Below are 21,699 nucleotides of genomic sequence, written 5' to 3'. Positions count from 1 at the left end.
TTTTTTAATTCTAAGTAAATATCCTTGTTGGATTTTTATTTAAGTGTTATTCTCCTTCAAGATACATTTACCTAACACCAGATTAAATGCAATGTACATTATGCAGCAAAGTACACTAGCAGCATAGCTAGCAGCTAGCTAATAGCACAACAACAGCCTAATGTCTGCATGATAAAAATACTGAATCGATAGATAAGAACAGTTTTTCCTCACCTGGCTGTCTCCTCCTGCTCAGTAGTTCTTCAGAGAAAGGCAGCTGCAGAGGCCTGTCAGTGTCTGTTGTACCTCTCTGCTTAAACCGCTACTCCGTGCTGAAGCAGAAACGATACTTAAACGTTTTCCGTCATCTGACAAGTAACAAGTCTACTCCACTTTATTCACCAAAAAACGTTTTTTTTTAATTAATCAAAAACTGATCTGTAATCTGGAATATTTGCTACATTCAGCTCCAGTTAGCCGCCTTACCTCACTGTGCGAGAGGCAACTGCGTCATGCGTCACGGGCAAAAGGTCAAAGGTAACAAGGTGACCGGCTTATTATGTTGTACAAAAAAACCCCAACAAAAAAAAAAAAATAATAATAATTTTAGTACATGTTATTATGTGTCAGAAGAGGGCTTAGGAAATAATAATACCAAAAAAAAAAATTGACCAAAAGGGCACTTGGGGGCAAGAAGCAAAAGGGGCAGGTGCTCAAGCCCCCCCAGCCCCCCCTCTGCACGTGCCTGAGGGCCACTGAAAAAAAATATGACTTTAATCTCAGATTGCTTCGTAAAAAGGCAGAATTCAGACTTTTTACTCTCAAAATTGTGTATTATTGGTTTTAGTCTGTAAAAATGGTTATCAATTATTGATACAAAACCAAAAAAAGCTCAAGTCTTGTGCAGTGTCTTTGCCTTATATATTATCTGAAAACACACTATATTTTGGTTCTGATCTAATTAGTGCCGCTTGATCTTCATGAAATATGACAGATTATGGTCCTTGACCAAACCAAAACTAGTGATATTCTACCCATAAATGTTATACAAAGGAGTTTCCTTACATTACCTGTTTTGACAGGAAATTGTCAAAACAGGCATAAATCAACATAAGATTAATATGAAATGTTGCACAGTAGACGCTACCTGTCTCAGGCAATCGTTTGGCAAGAGGCAAGGTACATCCTGAACAGGTCACCATCCATCACAAGGCAACATAAAGACACAACGAGGAAACACCAGAGATAAATATAAACAAAATAGAGGGGTAGGCAGGAGGAGTTAAAACAAACACAAGATTTAAAAAGTTTAACCATGAGACAAATAAATGCAAATAAAAACATTTATTTAATGTATTTATAAGAAATGATAAGACAGACTTTATAGTTTCCTGATTTTAGAAAATATTGTGCAGCAGCAACATGACATACAGAAAATCAATATGCTACAAAATAAAAATAAAAATAAAATGTATATTTCAATGCCATAAATGTAGAAAAGTAATAGTTACAAATGTTCTAACATAATTCTAACAATAAAATAGACGTATAGTATTGTTTAAGCTCAAACAAACAAATAAGTAAAATAAAGATGCATTAAAAGCTATCTGGATAAATTTTCTAAAAATTCATAAGCAAATAAGAAAAATTATTTAAAAATTATTGAAGTAAAAGTGAAACTACCGAAGTTCATGTGAAAGCCAGACTAAACATAAAATATTTTAACTTTGAATACTGTATTTGGAGAAAATTCTCCTCGCTTTAAAATTTCTACGGAGGCTAACGTTAGGTTCTAAAAACTACAATTCCCAGCATTAAAGTGCTAATTATGATTGACAGTCGCTGTGTCCAATCACAGGAGCCGAAGCGCACACGCTATCACAGTGGGCGGGGCTTTACAGCACAGGAACAGCGGCGAACGGCGGGTAAACGTCGCTTTACACGCTTTTGAAGCCATATTTATATGGCGATTTATTTGATTTAGAATTTTTAAAGCTACGCTTGCTGGCAAAAGACTGCCATTAAGGATAAACGGGTGCGTTAACTACGAGGGAAGAGCACACCACGGTCTGTTCAGCGACAGTAAATGAGAGGTAAGGGTAAAGAAGGGCCCGCCGTCATGGCCGTAGAGCTGCGGAGAAAAGTGGCTAGCGCCGCCTGACGGACCGCCCGACGAACCGGGCCTCCGCTTTCAGGAAACCGCGGTGCCGAGAAAGGTCTCCAGCCTCCAAAGGAGCGCCGCCAACAGCTCTCCATACGCCATCACACATTGTAAACAAAGATAGGAGTTTGTTTTTGGAAGCAGGTGAAGAATTTGGGGGGTTTTAGTTGATCGAGGTGGTAATGTTAGCATCAGAGGCCCTTCATTCAGCTAACGGCCGTGTGTTTGTTCCCGCACTTCTTTCACCATGCCTCCATCAATCCTACAGGGACTGTTGTTTATTGATGGAGTATTTCACTTTATAAGTTAATTATAAACACAAAGTCACAGCTTAGGAGGTAAATTGTACTTTTTTAAAAGGGATTTAATTTGTTTTTTGTTGTCGGTTCTCGCAGGTGTGCCCCAAACCCGAGGTTTCTCTAGATGCCAAGAAGTTGCCTTCATTAACAAGTCCGGGCTGCGACGTTTCACTATCAGTCGGCCCTTGAGACAACTTCCCATGATAAACTCACAGGCATAGCAAGTCATCACCCACTCTGACACCCTGCCATGATGGCAGAAGGGGGCCAGGAGGAGGCAGAGGACATGTATGTGGAGCACCAGTACATGTGCAGCGAGTGCCAGCAGCTCTTCGGCACCCTGGAGGAGGTTCTGATCCACCAGCAGATCCACACGGCCCAGGAAAACGATGCTGAGGCCGCAGGCTTCGGCCAGGGTCAGCACTACCAGTGTCTGGAGTGTGGGAGCCTCCTTGTGAATGCAGAGGAGCTGCTGCAGCACCAGGAGATGCACATGAGAGAAGCTGGGATGGAGGTCGAGCAACAAGGTGATTTAAAAGCCAATGTTACAGGAAATGTAGCACCTTGATAAATTATTAAAAACCCTGCAGCATTTTATTTTTTATTGCTTTCCAACCATAAGTGTATTTTACTATGACCAGATTTTTATGCAAAATATTACTATAATTTTTTCCCATTAGTCGTTGCGATAAACAATAATATTACTATTTTCTAACTTTTTTCAAGTAATTTAATGATAATGCCATAATAGTGCAAGTTCACCGACTCAAACACTTAACACTGGAACTGATATGTTTGTCATTTTAGCTGCTCTCTCTTATATGTCTGTTCCGTTTCCTCTTCTTCTTCTCTCCCATTTCATAACAGAGGGGTTAACGGGTAAAAATATTTGTAAACACAGAAAACTATTCAGGAAGAAATGGTACCAATAGTGACATTAACTATAGACATTAATAACCTGTTGTATCTTCTTCTCTATTGGTGCCTACTGCTTTCTCTACTCCAATCCTTCTCAGTTGTTTCTTTCTCATTAGCAGCTTTTTTGAAATAATGAAATTCTTAAATAGTTCAGTTGCTCACGTGACTTCTGTCTTTGCTGAGTTGACATCAGAGATAATCTAAACTATTTACATTGCCTCCTTCCCAAACTCTCTGGGTTGCATCTCTTTTCCCCGCCTCTGTTTGTGATAAATTATCCTGTTTATCAGAAGCTCTGTTGTTTCCTCTTTTCCCTGAATCTGCGTGTTTTCAGTAGCTCTAAATATCATATTTCTTGCTGAATCTGCCTCATGTTTTCGCCATCTGAGCTGCAAACCAACTCAAACTTCTTCTCTTTTTTTTCTCCAGAGGTGTGCGAGGTTCAGGAGTTGGAGCAGGCCAGCTCAGAGGCGCAGGGACCCGTTCAGTACCAGTGCCTCGACTGCCTGGCTCTGTTCGACTCCCCCGATACCTGGCTGGAGCACCGGCGAACACACAGCAGGAGCAGCACACACAGCAACACACAGGCGTCCAACGTGAGCGAGCCAACACACTCATCCATTCCTGAAAAACAAACCAGCGTCCAAACGGTGACTTGTTCTGTTTATGTTGTAAATACAACCTTCGATCGGCTGCAGCTTGGTAGTGGCGTTTGCCAGAGACATTTCTGCTTAGTCAGCTTCTGAGTTAATGTTCTACTAACCTCATGCAGCCAACAACATCCAGGCGCTTTTAATCATCAATAACCATTTCATTTAAAGGGAAGATAAATTCGAATTTATGTCAAAAACATGAAAATGTAAATTTTTTTATTGAAGATGTTTTCTTGCTTGTCTCTTTTTCAGGTCACTGTTTTTTTGTTTTGTTTTTTTTTTCCTCCCCAAACTTTAAAATGTTACATTATCCCACTCAATGGACATTTAACAGTCGGTTCTAATCAAACATAAAAAGACTGATTTTGTGTTTCTGTTCATGCTGACAGGAGTACGTGCTGCAGGCAGACGGCTCCATCACTCCTCTCAACAACATGCAGAACTTTGTGCTGAGTGAGCAGCAGGCCGGAGAGATCCTGGCACAGGTGTTTTTATCTAAACCTCATTATAAACCCGTGACTGTTTGGCTTGTCTGCCTCTTGTTTTGGGGGAAAACAGGATGCCGTCTTTTAATGAAAGGTTTCATCTAGACCACATGAGTCAAACTCGAGGCCTGAGGGCCAAACCCGGCCCGCCGTAGCGTTTTTATGTGGCCCTCTAAACCCCAGACTGACACTTGGAGCCTTCAAGATGACAGTCGTATGCATAAATATTATTTTATTAATCAAATCAAAACAGTTTTTATATGTCAACTGCCAAATTACATCACTCAATCCCTTCCAGTTTTTTTTTTTTTTTTTTTACAATGGTGGAAATTCACTCAAAAACACTTTTCCCCCAAACTTATGCTAATGCAAAATTGTGAATTGTTTTTGCTAAAATGGTCAAAAACATGGGGTTTAGATGATGCTAGCTCCCACCTGCAGATGGCAGTATTTCTTACTTCTATGACTGCTGCCTCATCCTTACTTGATGTCTAGACTGTGATCAATGTGGCAAGTAACAAAAAGTCACATTTACGGTCTATTTAAATATTGCAAAATGTCTTGCAGATGTTTCTAAAGTAGCTCTGCAAATTTAGTAAATTTGACTGCAAAAAAAAAAAAACAACAATCACAGCGTCACAAATTCCTGTAGGGACTGATCAATGTGGAAAGATGTTCAATAGTATTTTGTTCACTTTTTGAATGTACGCACAACTATTTTGTAATAATTCAGCAGTTTGTTAATGTGTTTTATCAATGCATTCTGGTACAACCAGCCCTGCTGTAGACATTCTGTCTGTGTTTCCTGAAAATTTTAATCTTTCGTGGACATCGTTTGAGGTCGTAGATGTTTATCCTGCCAAGTTAAAACGCCAAACTTCTGGACAGTGCGTGAGTTTCTGTCCTCTTACGTTTTCATTTTACCTTGTGCTTCAGGTACTTTCCCACCAGCAGCAGCAGAAGAAGACTCGTAGATCTTCCTCCAAACCTGCTGGCTCCACCCGCTCCTACCTGCTGCCCCCTGTGACCCCGGCTCCTGGTTCCGCCACCATGCACCTGCAGATCCTCACCGCTCAAGCTCTGGCAGACGGCTCCACCGTCCCGAGCCAGCACCGCTCCAAGCAGCCGACGCTGCTGTCTGCTCTGGGTCAGAGTTCCTCAGCGAAGCTGGAGGTCCTGGAGAACGGCATTCAGAGACTGGAGTTCAGGCTGGCGCCTGGCGCTGGCCAGCAGCAGCAGCAATCAGCCGAGCTGGTGGTCATCCACCCTTACGAGTGCTCAGAGTGCGCCCTTCTCTTCCATACTCCAGAGGACTTCCTCCAGCACCAGGGGGAGCACTTCCTGGGCCAGGACAAGGAGACTGGAGGGCCGGGTGTCATGAGTGGCCTCGAGGAGATGCGAGGAAGCGAAGAGGCTCTGCTGAAGTCGCAGGATCTGAGGAGCAGAGCAGCAGAGATGAAGGCGTTGGGTTTGGCCAAACATCTACGCTGTGAGCTCTGCGACCGCGCCTTCACCTCCATCAACCGGCTTGCTGCTCACAAGCGTGTTCACGAGGAGGGAACGCACGAGTGTCCGGAGTGCGGGAAGATCTTCAAGAAAGCGCTGTCGCTGCAGACGCACATAGGCACTCATTCGGGCGTTGCACGGCATCTGTGTGTGGACTGTGGGAATGGCTTCACTACTGAGATGACGCTCATCATGCACAGGTGAATATTTGATTACATTACAGTAATTAAGGGTCCAAGTGTGTGGAGGGGGGAACTGTTCATGGATCCAATTGTTTTCTTATTCTATAAATCTCATTCTGCTGAACTGTGAAAAACACTGGAAACTTCCTATCCAGTACATGCTTTGCTATTCGGATATCACAATTTGCTACTGCTTGGTGGTTCTCTGGCTAAGGTTAATGTGTTTTTTTGGGGAGAATCCCTGCAGCAGATAAACATTGCTCCTTAAAGTACAGAAGCTTATAATATCGTGTAATATAATTAATAGCCTAAAATGTGCTAATCTCCTCTAGAGCTGAATAGAATAAAGATGGTAAATAAATATTAAAAATGAGACAGCTATTTGCAAACAAAGTTTAATGTTTTCTAGCTGAAAAGTTGGTCGATCATTTCTCAGACATGGAACCAGATTTATAGGTTAAACTAGTCCCCAATTTGTCAAACAATTGGAGCTGCAATAATTTGGAAAGGCTTATTTAGCAAAAATGACTGACTGAATATGCATTTTGACTTCTTGCAGAAAGGTACATGTTGCAGATCCATTCCACAGGTGTCAGATCTGCAACAAAACCTTCACCAACATGACGAAATACCTCTACCATCGTCGGACCCACCTCGACCAGGAACCATCAGGAACAGCCACTCACATCTTTGTGGTAGGAACTGGCATGCCCCTCTCCTTCTGACTGCCTTAGCACTCTTAACGTAATGTCACGTAATCTCTGTTCTTCTCTAGGCTTCACCTCCACAAAGAGCATCTGCCTCCGCTCTCGCTATCCTACAGAGAGCAAGAGAGAAGAAGAAACCTCAGATAGATGAAGCGGCAATCAATGAGCAGGCTCCGCTCACAGAAGAAGAGATGGAGCAACTGAGGAATCCACAGTCCGAGTCTCCGAGGACTCTGGATGCTGAAGAAGCGACAGAGAAGAAGGACGACGTCGAAATGGAAGCAGCTCATGAGCACCAGCAGGTCATGACGAAAGATGTCGCAATTTCCGGTTCCGTCGATGAGGCCGCGTCAGGAAACGCCGCCTCGTCGTCAAGCAAAGGGCCGTTTAGTTGTCGTTCGTGTTCGAAGACGTTTCCCTCCCAGCTGCTGCTCGCTCACCACCGCAGCAAGTCCCACACTCCTCAGCGCAGGTTTGTGTGCGGCGTATGCGGGAAGTTCTTCAAGAAGCAGATCCACGCGCAGAACCACATGCGCATACACACGGGCGAGAAGCCCTTCCAGTGTTCAGACTGCGGTAAAACTTTCTCCCTGCTGGCCAATCTGATGCGCCACACACTCATCCACTCTGGAGTTCGCCCGTACCGCTGCGACGTGTGTTACCGCTCCTTCTCCCAGTCGTCCAACCTGCGTCAGCACAGCCTGCTGCACTCCAGCGCGCCGAAGCTTGCCTGCCCCGAATGCCCCGCCACATTTCGCTGGCCCAACAAGCTGGCGGCGCACCGCTTCACTCAACACCCCGGAGCTCCGGCTCCTTTTCCCTGTCCTCAATGTGAAGCGGGCTTCCTGACCAAGAGTCAGCGGGAAAGTCACTGTGCGGAGCAGCACCCGACACCGGTCCAAAACCCGTCGGAACCATCCACGTCAACAACGGTGATCGAATCATCAGGGGATTTAACCAGCTGTGGTAAAGGAGCCTTAGATTGTAATATTTGTGGGAGGAAGCTTAACTCTCCTTCCAACCTGCGGCTTCACAGACTGAGCCACTTCTCCCTGGGCCGAGGACGGCCGCAGCGCAGCGCCGGGAAGCGACCCAAAGCTCACCAGTGTCCCATCTGTTGCAAACTGTTCGTGTCATCCTCTGCGGTTGCGCTCCACCAGCGGGTCCACACCGGCGAGCGGCCGTTCCCCTGCCAGGTGTGCGGGAAGCGCTTCCGTCAGAGCACGCACCTGCGGGAGCACATGCGCGTCCACACGGGCGAGCGGCCGTTTCGCTGCGAAACCTGCGGGAAGGGCTTCATCCAGAGCATGCACCTCACCGAGCACCGCAGGACGCACACGGGCGAGCGGCCGCACGTGTGCCCGCTTTGCGGCAAAGCCTTCAAGACCTTCTCCAACCTGAGGAACCACAAGAAGACCCACGCGAGGCAGCAGAGGCTGGACGAGGAGGCCGCTGCCGCCGCGGAGGCCGGCTCTGCGGTGGCGGTGGTGGATGCCTCCGTAGTGGACCTGGCCAACGGGCAAACCCAGCTCATCCAGATCCAGACCTCAGATCTACAGCAGGTACAGTACCTCTTAAAGTATTCACCGCTGGATGTTTTACTCTTTTTATTTTATTGCTTTTACAAATCAGTCTTTCACTCTGCATTAGCATTTTGTCTGCAGGCCAAATGGCTCCATTTTAGTCTCAACAGACCAAAGAACTTTCTTCCACTGACCATAGTGTCTCTAGTTGAGTGTCTTCTCGCATGGCCACTCGGAGCATTCACACCAGCCATGTTTAGTCCACTTTGATCAAACTCTAGTTTGTTTGCCTAGGGGTGTGAATGTGCAATCAAACTCTGGTCCACCTAAAACCTTCGGTCTCTGATTTTGAATATAATACACTGGGGGAAACCCTGAGTACACTGGACCTCTGTTTACTTTAAAAGGGGTGAATACTTATATAAAGTTAAGCATTTTGTCATATTGTAGAAATCAGTTTTTGCTTTCACATTTAAGGGTTGCTATGACTTTTTTTTCCCCAAGGTTACAACTTTTTATATTAGAAATTATCCAATTTTTTGTAAAAATGTTAAATAAATCTTTAAATTTGACTCTTTTGGTGGTAATTTTCATCTACAATGCCACTAATACTCAGAGCTGGCTCTGGGTTTATTTTACTCACATTAATGTTGCTTTAGAGGGTCATAGTGGTCATTATGAAACCATAACCTTACATAATCTATATTTTCTTACAGTTAAATGATAATGAATCCTGTTGGATTACACACAGGACTCATTTCGTCTTCCCTCACCAGGATCATCCATATTAACAGGATAAATTAAGAGTAGGAATCCCAATACTTTACTAATTAACAATAATCCTCTTCACAGACACAAGGCACCCCCACCATCATGTGCAACGAGTTTGGAGAGACGATCGCCATCATCGAGACGAGCGAGGGTGGGACTCTGCCTCTGGAGCAGGCGCTGGAGATCTACCAGAGAGCTCTGGAGAACGGCCTGGCTGCGGACCCAGCGGCGGACGGGCTGCAGCTGCTCTGAGTGAACCAAAACTGGATCCCATTCAACGTTAGTCCCAATACTGGCTGAAAACTATGACTAATTCACTGCTGTGAAGGAAAATGTGATTATTTATCGCAACCAGAAGCTTCTGAACTCGACTATAAGACCAAAGTTTGTCAGGTTTCCTCCTGCTTCCTCATTTGAGGGATCACTGTTGATGCATTTGGAAGTGATGCCAATTAAATTAAAGATATGACGATAAATTTAAATAAGGACCATTGTTTGTGCCTCTGATTACATTTATATTATTTTTATCACTGTTTCATTGTAAAATAAATGTTTTTCCTTAATGTTTCTCTGCATTTTTCAACCAGACAGCTGTGTTTTAAAGTATTTGGACATAACTAATGCTTAAATAACCCTATTGTACCACCTTGTGTTTTAATCAATTAGGACATTTACCTATTAAGACGCATTTGCTGTTCTTCCTCCATCTTGCCCTATCTCCAGCTTCTACTCATTTTCCTTTTTCCCCTCAAACTGAAAATCCTGCATAAAATAATAAAGAAACATGCATAGTTAGAAGGATGTAATAATCCTGGCACTGGGATCAATAGGAAGGTCAAATAGGTGTGGACATTTCCAGATCCAGACTGATGAGTTCATCACATTCATTAGAAAATCCAAATAATTTGCTACCCTTCTGCCAAAGACAGGACAGGGTAGCAATTTGTCGTTAGTATTATAGGTATTACATTATGTTGTACAGGTTTGGTTCAGTATTCAGTATCAGTGGGACTATTTGGATAAAATGAGACACTACTTTGAAATTTAGTAAAACCTAGGCAATAAAAACATTGTGGTTTACAAAGTATTGTTCAGTACAATGGCTTTACCATTCACTCAATATTATGCCTGTAATTTAACAGACGTTTCTACAAAACAAAAATATTCATGAGGGGAAGCGTTAAAGAATGAGCTCAGTGATGCACCAAACTAATTTCAGCCCTGTGGTAGTTAAATAACAATGCACTGATTTTATGCAAAATTAGAAGACAATGACTTAAATGTACAAACAAATTTGCAGAAAACATTGCTTTGGTTATAACATACTGTAAGTTGTAGTTGATCATGTTCATTTTGCTTAAGGAGTAGTTGCATCTGTATTTAAAAAAAAAAAGTTCACTGTCACATGAACTTAATGTCAACTTCAATGGACATGATTATTTTCCAAACATGACAAATTCATCTATATTTTAAGTTATTTTAGTACTTAATTGTTAACGTTATGTCATGTTATAGAAAAGTGGAGTCAAATCCACCAGGGCCGACGACCTGCAGCTTCTGGATGCGTTCAAAGTCCAGTATAACTTAAAGGGTTAATTTCCTTCCTCAACCTGCAGTCAATCTTTACAGCCCATCTAACAACCTGATTTTTTTTTTTTTGAGCGGAGCAACTCGTAAATGTTGCAGGACACCAGCCACTCAGGTGTGGCGTTTGACACTGCTGCTCTACAAAGGCCGACGATGCGTTTACCAGGGATAAACACTTGTTTTGTGAACTTACACTAGTTGGCCAGTAGGTGGCAGAGTGTGGAATAACATCAGCTCAAAGAAGACACTTCTGTGAAAAACGCACCTTTAGCTCCCATCCAGATTCAGACCCTCAATCAGTCAATAATTAAAGATAGAAATTTAAATCTAATTTATACTTGTACATTTCTCTCAGGGTAACAGAATCAAAACACAACATTAATAGTCATATTTATTTATTTTTTTTGCCATTTAATGTTTTTTCTTCAGTAATGATAAAAGTCAACATATGCTCAATGACAGATTGTTTTTCCATATCAATAATGAGTCTACTGACTCTACAGTAATTATTTACAACACAACCAAGTCTTGCACAAAGACACAACCAGTATTATGTCCTACCAGCTCTCTTTGATTTGTTCCCTCCCTTCACTTCCTCCAGTTTTTCTTCCTCCGCCCTTCTAGAAAGGTCAGGAGAGAGCAATAAAGTGACAAAAGGAGGAAGGAGGGGAGGACAGAGGTGGAGGAAGGAGAAGTTTTAAGTGTTGAGACTATAGAAACCTAGCGAGGATAGTAAGAGGCATACGGGGTCTTCTAAAAACAGACGACTTATTACTGTTGAAATGACATAAAAAAGTCCACGCTGTGTTTGTATTCCTGTTTGAAATGATTAAAAAGAATTGCACCGCAGGTCCTTGCTGAGGTGAGAGGCCAGTCAAGGGAAGACTACAATGGAGGAACTGTACAGGCGTGGAGCAGCATGTCTCACCTGCCTCCAAAACTGTTAAATTAAAAAAAGAAAAAGTTAAACCGAAGAGAAGAAGAAAGTTAACGTCAGCAGAAACTAAAGAAAATTCTGCCAGAGAGAAAAGAAAACACGAATACGGAGAAGAGAATGATTCACTTAAATGATATGAGGAGTAATAACCGTAAGAATAGTACAACAACAAACTGAGTATGACGATGTTAAATACAAAACAAAATATAAAAAGAGAAGTAAATAAACTGCTTGGCAACAGAGGATTAAGGAACTTTTCCGCTCGACCTCTATATCTGAGAGCCAGGATGTGCCCGCCGGTGACTCCCGACTTTTTCCTCCTTAGTTCATGTCAAACGAACGAGAGGCACAGGAATGGTCACTTCCCAACTACTGGCGTGTGTTAACGGGTCAGTCCTGGCTGGCCAGGTATCTGCAGGAATGATGGCACTGCCAGAAAGTCCACGTTTAGTTTCTGATCATCTTCGAGTCACTCCTGGTAAAACCTCCTCTGAAGGCCCACGGGTGAGGAAGTGATCTCTCGAGGTCCGCTGCGAGCGATCGCATCGTTTCCGGCTGCCGAGGGCCCAGCCCCCGAACGTCAGCAGAAACAAACCACAAACTCGGAACAGTTAAGTTTACTCACAGGCTGCTCCTCGCGCACTGCCTCCGCTCCTCTAAAATTATTAAAAACGGAACAAATATCAAAACATGGATCATCCTACCTCTTTTAAAATTGCTAACCGTTCGCCGTTTGTCTATCTGAAGCGGGAACCGTTTCATCTTCAAGGCAAATGAGTGCAGCTGTACATGATGGTCCTTCGATCACTGGCATCAATCTTCCTTTGAGGTGGTCGATACAGAGTGCTGATTCAAGTCTGGGAATGAACAGTTTGTGTATGTGGTACTTTCTGTGCCACTTGTTTTTAAAGTGTTTATGTTTTTGGTGTGACAGGGACACAAAAATAAAATAAAATAAAATTTAAATGTCCAAATACTGCAAACAAATCCTAACTGGATACGGATAAGTGTGGAAGAATGTGAGCGGAGAAGTTACTGACTGGTCAACCACTCATCTAGAAGAGTCCTGTGACTCCCGAAGCTCCTCTGGACTCGCATCTGCTCCCTGTTCCACTTCCTCATCCTGCAGGTCTCCACCGCCTTTGCCAGCCCCCTCCCCCGCCTGGGAGCCGGATGGTCCTGGAGCCGACGCAGCGGACTCCGACGGGCCTAAAATGGAGGCGTCAGAGGGTGCCGCTGTCTGCATGATCTTCTGCCGCACCTCCCTGATCTTCAGCTGCAGACACACCTTGGAGGGGAAAATGTCGGAGTATCTCGTCTGGAATGCTGCAGTGGCCTGAGCTGCAAGCAGGAGATCAACGCTCGTCAGGGTTTGAACACTTTTCAAGAGTTTTCAAGGTGAGTTTTCAAACCTTTCCAGCACCAAACTTCAGAGATAAAAACAATACAAATGAACTAAAAAAGAAAAAAAAAGGCTGTATTCTACATTCTACAACAGGGACAAAGTAAACTAAGATATAATAAAATTTTATGTTTTGAAATGTCTTTCACACACCCTATATACCCGACTAGTCTAAGAACAAAACATTATTTTAACAAAAATATCCCCCATTTTCAGTTACATTGTTTAACATATAAAATATAAGAAGCCTTTATTCAACTAAACAGATCGATATTAGGCATAATAAATATTACATTGAAACAATCCAACCAAATTGTGTTAAGGTAAATGGCCTTTCTTCTCACATTATGGTAAATACTGACACAAAATGGGGGAGGAAAAAAAACAAAAAAACTTTTTTTTACGTTTTCTGACATTTATCAAATAGAAATCCATTTGGTAATTCTAATAGACTTTAAAAAAAAAACAAGTTTGATTAACTCCAAACATTGAGGAAAAAAATGTCTGTTTTATTATTATGTTGTGAAAACATTTGATTTAGTCAAATGTTATGTTCCACTTCATTACGAAACTGTTCAGTGTGATTATCAAGCACTTTCAAGGACTTTGCACATAAATGAAGCATTTCCAAACCTTGAAAACATTTAACTAAAAATCAAGAACTTTCAAGAATTTCAAGCGACCGTTTCAACTCTGGCTTGCAGTTACAAACGAATTCTTTAGATTATTGTCGATATTTGTGTACCTGACGGAAAGAAGCCCTGCTCCTGGAACAGCTGCATGACCAGCGCCCTCCTCTGGTCAAGAGTTCGTCGCAGGGACGAATACGGCACCTTTTCAAACTCCAGTTCTGCCAGAATGTCCTCTCCGTCTGTGGCTGGACAACCAACGGACACAGAGATTCAAACCTAAGGAAACTTGTTTGAATTCATTGCTCTAAGTCTGGGCTTAAAGAAGAAGGCAGCAGAGCTTTTTAAAAGGCTAAAGTTAAAAGTCTCCCAAGACAAGTGAGATCTGCTCAGGATTTTATAAGTTGTATTATAAACAACATCTCAAAAATGCAGCTTTAAACAGCCTTTACTCACTGAGTTACCATTTTAAACACTGTAATTAGCTCCTTATATTTTATCTTAGAGCCACCGTCTTAACTTTTGTGCTATATTTTAGGGTTGGAACTAACAGTTATTTTAGTTATCGATTAATCCATCAACAATTTTTTTTACGATTGATCAATAGTTGGATAGCAAAAGTTGATTAATGGAAGATTTACTGATCTTTTAGCTGTTTTTGTTATTTTTAGAGAAGTTGAACCACTCACACTTTGCCACTTGAGTTTTGGATAAAACATATTTACAAAGTCTTTTTATTATAGTTTGATCTTAAATGAAAACTGCCATATTTTTGTACAATTGATGTTCCAAATATGTTGGGGTTTTTTTTTTTCAACAAACTGCCTTTTTTGAGTGTTTATACTCCAGTTAATCTGCTACTAAATTAGTTGACAATTGATTTAATAATGGATTCATCACAATTAATCCGGTTAATCATTTCAACCCTCCAATATTTACGTAGAGTATATGAAATTGTTTTAACTGTGCATCAAAGTGATTAAATGGATAAATAAAATAGTGAAATGAAAATGGGAATAATTAGTGTCCATCTTCCCATAAAGAAATGCGAAGAATGAAAATACAGAAATGAACCCCACAGAGACGGTTTGCTGGCCAACTAATTCAAATCTGACTCAGCCGTTTTCATAAATATTCTCAACAATCAGATTCAAGCTGACAGGAATTAGCTCATTAGCTTCCTGTTGACATCTTTTCAACTAAATCTTCGTCTCTTCTTGGTCCAAAGATCTCGTCAGGCAGCTAGCAAACACCTGCATGTCATCATCTTGTTCTGCGTGTAATCCAGTGGTTTTTATTCCGTTTGAGTAAAGAACATTTCCCTCAAGCTTTTATGAACTATATGTTCCCCGAGTTACAAAGCAACACGATGCTGGAGCACGCTTCTGATTCAGAACTGTGTTAAAGGGAAAATTCACTCCCTTTTTAGCATCTTGGTTCAAATCCATTTCAAAACCTAGTGAAGGCAATTTAAGAAAACAGTGATAAAAGTGTTTAGTGTGTGGCACAAGGGAGAAATTTACTGGGTATGATTATCATTAAGCAAATGTTGATTATTTAAAGCGCAGATTGTAATCTGGGATACATTTATTCAGTTTGTAAAAAAAAAGAACAAACAAGCAAAAAATGTATCAGTGCTTTTTTTGGAACCAGATTTAGGTCGAGAATCACATTATAGATTAAAAACCTTTGCTTAGAGGGTTTATGTTTAAGGTCTGAAAATGTAAATAATAATTTTTTCTCATCAAGATGTCGAAAATTATTGGTTCAAACTCCAGATCTTTAAAGACCGCGTTGGAAACTAAACAAGGATAAACTTTAATGTCAAAAAAAGCAAAAAATAACCTAATTAAACACATAAATGAAAAGATTCAGGTGGAGGCTACAAGTATATTTTTTTATTCAGTGCGATAAAATTAATTTAATTTATGTTGCAATAACTAACAACAAAACGTATTCCCGGAAACTTTCCTGGACAAACCCACTACCTGCTCTGTCGAAGGTGAAGATGTCTCCTTCACATTTGGCAGCACTTTTAGGCGTGTTGGGTTCAGAGCTGCAGCTGGAACGCCGCCGGCTCTTCCTCTTTGGAGAGGCTTGCTCATCAGGTGCAGAGTCCAAATCTGAACGACAGCAGGAAACCTTTTGAGCAAACAAAGCTGAGTAATATTAACGTCCAGTAACACAAATATGAAAATCAGACGGGAGACCTGTTGAGTTCTTCCTCTTGCGACGATAGCTGCCCAGGATGGCGCGAGGTGACGTGGCCAGACTCTGCAGGGTGGGTGACGGCAAAACCTCCTCGGGTCGAAACTCTGGCAGCTCGGCAAACCGCTCCTCGAAATATACCTCTGAGAGAACCCTGCCAGTCCAACAAACGCACACAAATATACAGTATATATACACAGTCCATCAATCGATAACCTGTACGCAGAATATTCACAGAGGTAATGACTCACTTGTCGACAGAGTCGAAGGTTTTCTTTAGTGGAGGTGGGCGGGCTTTGATCTTTTTGGGTGTAGGTCCGTCTTTGTCAGTCTGTGGAGGAGGCAAAGCGGGCTCTGTGGCTGACGGAGGGGGGAGAGGAGAGGAGGGGAGAGTCTCCTTCCACCCACCCTGTGAAAAGGTTCAAAACATACATCTTAAAAACTAACGCAAAGGTGGCCTGGAAGAAAAAAAATCAGGCTGGACAATAAATCGTGCCAAAATTTATTGCAATAAATAACAAAACTGCAACTGGAAGAGATTTTAATTTAGTGTTGGAGTGCCACGCTTTCACCTCTTTGGTTGTTGTGCTTTCCCTGTTCCTTGGGTCAGAGGAGTCCGCGGTGCTGGAACCCTCCAGTGGTCTGTCGGAGGACGGCGGCTCCTCGCTGGGATGTGCTGCCGGAGACCCCGTGTGCCCTGAAGGCTCAGGCTCAAAGGAGAAATGACTGTTGGCTGCTGCTTCTCTCTCCCTCTCCTTCTCTCGCTCTCGTTCTCTCTCCCTCTCTTTGTCTCGTTCTCTGTCTTTCCCTCGGCCTCCTCCGTCGTAGCTGCCAACAGGAATGGTTGCCACCGTTGCTTTTACTTTCTGGGGGAGCCTGACTGGTAGATGTGGTAACTTGGGTGTACTGCCTGTAAACCACAAACATGTAATTTTTTCCAAACAGATTCAAAACGTCATTATTTCATCTGAAAAAGAACTGGCAGTCCTACCAGGTGCTTGGATCTGAAGTGGAGGACTGCTGGGTCTTATGGACACAGCTGAGCCACTAGGGGGTGCCGACGAGCTGTTACTGTTGGAGCTTATGTTCTGTCTCTCCACCTGTCTGTCTGAATGTGCCAGGATGTCCACCTGCCTGTCGGGCTGCCTGTCGGTGGATCGGTCCGGGGGCAGGTGCCTGTCCGCCTGGCGGTCCGGGTGGGGCGGCGGATGGAGCTGCATGACGGTGGAGGGGGCAGTCGTGTGTTTCGGCAGGATGTGGGGAGAAGCGCTCGAAGGGTTAGAGACAGAGTAGACCACGCTGGGGGGCACTGGCGCCATAGAGACCACCCCTGTTGCCATGGTGACGCTTGGTGATGGAGGGTAAATGGCGGTGACTATCTGGCCCCCGGAACCTGAGGCAGGGGCGGAGGTGGAGGGTTGTGGGGTCTGAGCTGGGTAAGGAGGAGGGACATCCATTAGACTACATTCACATTAAATACATCTAATTTATCTGTATGCTAACAAAAAAACTTTGTTTGCTTTTATTTTAACTAATGGAAGTATTAATATCGTTGACTTTGGCCTAATTTATCTGTACAGCTTTGCATATTTATCCTCCAACCTCCAAGTGATTTATTAAACACTGACAGGTCCAAAAAATAAATCCAAGAGTCTTACCACAACTGTCTCATTTTTTAGTTCAATTAGGGCCAAAATTAATCTTGTCCAAACAATACAACTTCATTTTTATACAGCAAAATCAGCACAGGTCTCAGTTCAGATAATACTAAAATATGATCTACTACTTGATATGATTTTACTGTTTGTTCAGACATTCACAGTGAGTTATGTCAGCAGGCTTTCAACTCAGGAAAAACAAGCCATGGAGGCTTTTGCTGAAGATATAGAGCTGATTTTACATGTCTGACTACAATTCCTTTATTAGGTTTTCCACAACTTTGCATCAGAGGTAAAATGGGAGGATTGGTGCCTCCCTGCTTGTCTGGATAAGTGGCTGGAGAGCTGGGTCAGACTCTCTGGTACAGTACTTAAGCTAATCCAGTCTTACATAAAGAACTGGGGCTTCTTCGTGTCAAAAGGTAACTTTTCATTAGAGTGGACAGAAGTCACATGTGGTGTACCCCAGGGACTCCTCTTACATGTTCCTGATAACTCAGATTATAGAAAATAATAAGATTAGTTTCCATATCTACACAGATGATGCACAGCTCTTTATATCATAATGTCACCAGGTGACTAAGAACCCAAAAGAACCGATGCTTAAAACAAGTCAATGTGTGGATGTGCCATAACTTTCTCCAGCTGAACAGAAACAAAACTGAAGTTATTATCTTTGGACCTAAAGAGTCAGCTCACAGCTTCAGTTATTACAACCAGAAACCAGCGATCAGGCCCAGAATCTGTGTGTAGAGATGGACCCAGACCTGAACCTTCAGAGCCACATACAGACAGTTAAAAAGTCAGCCTTCTATCATCTAAAGAATATTTCTTGGATTATAGGGCTAATGTCCCAACAAGATCTAGAGAAACTCATCCATGCATTTATCTTTAGTCGCACCGATTACTGCAACGGTGTCTTCACAGGTGTCCCTTAAAAAAAAACAAGTCAGACAGCTGCAGCTGAACCAGAATGCTGTTGCTCGCATTCTCACTAAAACTAGGAAAGCAGAGAACATAAACCCAATTTCTTAAGTCCTTACACTGGCTCCCTGCAGCTTAGAGAATAAACTTTAAATACAACTGCTCGTTTATAAATCACTGAACCGCTTCGCATTAAAATACATTAAAGATCTGCTGTTGTATCAACCTTCAAGACCTCTCTGGTCTTCTGGTTCTGGTCTGCTCTGCATCCCAGAACCAGAACCAAGCATAGAGAAGCAGCATTCAGCTTCTATGCATCCCAAATCTGGAGCAAACTTCCAGAAAACTGCAAAACTCCTGAAACACTGAGTTCCTTTAAATCGAGGTTGAAAACCCACCTGATAAGAGTTGCTTTTGATTAATAATAACTGGAACATCATTAATTTTAGTATGTGTTCCTACTTTTTATCACTTTCTTTATTCCTGCCACTGAAACAATACATTTCTTCTGTTTGTTGTTTCATATATTCGCTATGTAAAGCACTCTTGACAAAACCTCGTTGCTGAAATGTGCTATGCAAATAAACTTATCAAGCAGTGTCATCTCTTCATTATCCGTATTTATTTTGTCAGTTCAACTTATTTTATTGTATAGCTAGAAGTAATGCCATAATAATTTTAATACACTTGCAAAGAAAGAGCAACAGTAATGGCATCTTTACTCAGACATTTGTTAAGGAAGTGGTTGACCACCAGTATTCATAAGAAAGGGGGGCATTTTCTGAGAAATGTAATTTTATGTTTTCATTAGATCCAAGTTATAATATTCTAAATTAAAAGTAGTAAACATAAAATATATCACTTTGTATTCATCACCACAAATACATGAGTTCACTTTTTGAATTGAAATACTAAAGATAAGCAACTTTTCAATGCTATCCTAATTTATTCAGATGCACCTGAAGTGGATGAAAAGAACAAAGATTGGGGTTTTGTAAAGCAGAAATATGTAGAAACATACTACTTACTCTTTATGCAGTGCACTAAACCAATTGATACAAAAGGAGGTGTACAACAGTGACAGAACCACCAAACCAGGTGAAATTGGGCATAAAATTATTAAAACTTCATTTTTAGTGTAGCTTTAACCTCTCTTTTTTGAGGTTTGCAACGCTGGCCTGTTAGCGTATGCTTCTGTTGCTTTTGATTACTCATAAAAAACACTCGAAATTCCTTTTTGGATCAAAAACAGCCCGCCAAAACGACATGGTACAACCGGACTGCAGCTCAATCAGGTACAAAACACAAACCTTTTGTTAAGGTTCATGTTTGACCTTCAAGTAAACTCTTCAGGTGACCTTTTCTCTCAAACACAGAAGTAGCAGAAAGGAACAAAAACTTTGACTTTATGTCTCCTCTAACCTGCAATCAGTGGCTGAACCAGTGTCTGTCCAGGTGGTGCAATGGCTGTAAACCCAAGGGTTGCTAAAGGCGAGGGAACATAAGCAGATCCAGGCACTGGCAGAGCTTGCTGGGTGGGAGAGGAGCCTGTTGTTGTGGAGACTAGAGGCAGAGTGGATGGGACCCCCGGGGTGGACTGGACATAGGTAATTCTGTACAGGGTGCACAAAAATAGATGAACAGAACGTAGGAATAACGACATCAGCAGTGAGGTTAACACTGTAAATATAAATAAGATCTAAAGAGAAGTGCAATGGCGGATGGCGTAATAGTACAATAACAATGCAGAGCCAGAATGTAAGGAACAGAGACCTGATTAGAAAGGAAAGAGGAAGACAAAAAGAGAAGCACTGCAGAGGGGGCCAGTCGATGAGTGCACACCACAGCAAGTAGCACTAGATGAGTAGTGCAGTGTGAGGAGCTGAGAGGTAGTGTGGGGGTGGGCAGGCAGAGGCAACTCAGGCCACCACCAGCATGACTAACACATCCAGAATAGAGCTGCAGTCTTACTGCTGCACCCCGACAGGAATTTAGCCTCCTGCATCGTCTGCTCGCTAAACACGGTAAAATCTATTCATTCCTTCAATGCAAACAGCACAAACGTATTCCACCTCAATTTATCACCTGGACTATGTTAAATAGACCGTGCTTTTATTTTTTCAGCAATGCCTCTTAAAGAGTAATCAGATGTTTTATCAATCAAGTTATTCCCCCCCCAATATCAAACAGAGGAGAAAGAGAAGTTCAGACACAGCAACTTTGTTTTAGAGAAAATATGATCTCTTTGGATAATTGGTCTAAAACTATTAAGTCACCATTTTTCTGGCTAATTCATTTATCTAACAGATTATTGATTATTAAATGATACAAAATAATATTTAGCAATGAAACCCCTAATGTAATTTGCCTTTTCTGGATTAGAAATTGTGTTCAGGGCTGAAACGATTAATCAGATTAATAATTGATTATTGAAAGAATCGTCAATTTAGAAATCGATTGCTCATTAACTGGAATGTAGCGACTCAAAAAAAGACCAACTGCTGAGAAACATCATAAGCCTTCTTTGTCTGTAAATATGGTCTACTATATAGATCCAAACCCCTCAGATGGAAGTTTTAGCTTCACATGGTTGAAGTTCTGTAGAGAAACATATTAGCCCTGAACTGTATTAATGTAAACTCAAGCAGAAAGCACTCAGTTTTTCACATGGTGATGTTAGAGGTGATTTCTTTACCTGAAGGATGCGTTCCTTGCTACAAATGGTCAAGAGTACACTAACTGAATCCTGTGTTTTATTTTAATTACATAAAACTTTTAAGTTTTATTTAATTTAAAAAATAAAACTTTTTTTATTATTTAAAAAATAAACTGTATTATTGCATCATTTAATGCATTTCTAATTAATGCCTAAATTAAAAATCTGCAGAATTTCGACAGATTAATCAATAACTAAAATAATTGTTAGTTGCAGCCCTAGTTGTGATATTTAGAAGAAAGTTTTGACTTGGGCCAAGGACACCTGTAAATATTCCCAACAAAAATCCAGAAACAAAAAAGCGCAAATGTCGATAAAGAATCATGATTCCCAATATCTGCAGCAGCTCAAGTCGAAAAGGAGAATGGCATATGCCTGTAAGCTGATGGCTGTGTCAAGCTTTGTTTATGCCTTCCCAGACATCTGATCGGTGACATTTATTGGGTTCATCCAT

General features: G+C 41.9%; 2 protein-coding genes across 4 annotated transcripts in view; one reads left to right on the top strand and one right to left on the bottom strand.

Moving 5' to 3' along the window:
• Positions 1 to 1,866: 1,866 nt before the first annotated feature.
• Positions 1,867 to 9,747, top strand: znf526 (zinc finger protein 526). The gene is made up of 8 exons (XM_007550232.2): positions 1,867 to 2,072; positions 2,536 to 2,966; positions 3,787 to 3,953; positions 4,400 to 4,495; positions 5,432 to 6,201; positions 6,743 to 6,878; positions 6,959 to 8,452; positions 9,266 to 9,747. The coding sequence occupies exons 2-8, from the start codon at positions 2,690 to 2,692 to the stop codon at positions 9,434 to 9,436; spliced, it is 3,111 nt and encodes a 1,036-aa protein (XP_007550294.1). The 5' UTR covers positions 1,867 to 2,072; positions 2,536 to 2,689; the 3' UTR covers positions 9,437 to 9,747.
• A 1,402-nt stretch (positions 9,748 to 11,149) lies between these two features.
• cicb (capicua transcriptional repressor b) overlaps positions 11,150 to 21,699 on the bottom strand; it is a 45,352-nt gene continuing 34,802 nt past the window's right edge. For 2 of the 3 annotated variants that reach the window (XM_007550230.2, XM_016670474.1), the window contains 8 exons: positions 19,952 to 20,142; positions 16,939 to 17,379; positions 16,520 to 16,857; positions 16,199 to 16,356; positions 15,950 to 16,110; positions 15,728 to 15,862; positions 13,856 to 13,987; positions 11,150 to 13,049 (listed from right to left, as the gene is read on the bottom strand). In XM_007550230.2, the coding sequence (XP_007550292.1) occupies positions 12,760 to 13,049; positions 13,856 to 13,987; positions 15,728 to 15,862; positions 15,950 to 16,110; positions 16,199 to 16,356; positions 16,520 to 16,857; positions 16,939 to 17,379; positions 19,952 to 20,142 (1,846 nt within the window). In that variant the 3' untranslated portion in view covers positions 11,150 to 12,759. The remainder of the gene's footprint in view (positions 13,050 to 13,855; positions 13,988 to 15,727; positions 15,863 to 15,949; positions 16,111 to 16,198; positions 16,357 to 16,519; positions 16,858 to 16,938; positions 17,380 to 19,951; positions 20,143 to 21,699) is intronic. The other variant, XM_016670473.1, reaches the window with a different exon arrangement.

Source organism: Poecilia formosa, unplaced genomic scaffold (genome assembly GCF_000485575.1).
Source record: "Poecilia formosa unplaced genomic scaffold, Poecilia_formosa-5.1.2 Scaffold34, whole genome shotgun sequence".
NCBI lineage: Eukaryota > Metazoa > Chordata > Actinopteri > Cyprinodontiformes > Poeciliidae > Poecilia > Poecilia formosa.
Note: the sequence above shows the minus strand (reverse complement) of the source record. Positions and strands in the feature narration are given on the sequence as shown.

Bases quoted from the DNA above. Each gene is read 5' to 3' on its own strand.
- znf526 (XM_007550232.2), top strand. From the start codon at position 2,690: ATGATGGCAGAAGGGGGCCAGGAGGAGGCAGAGGACATGTATGTGGAG. The intron at 4,496-5,431 runs GTGTTTTTATCT...CTTGTGCTTCAG, and splicing joins CCGGAGAGATCCTGGCACAG to GTACTTTCCCACCAGCAGCA. The intron at 6,202-6,742 runs GTGAATATTTGA...GACTTCTTGCAG, and splicing joins ATGACGCTCATCATGCACAG to AAAGGTACATGTTGCAGATC.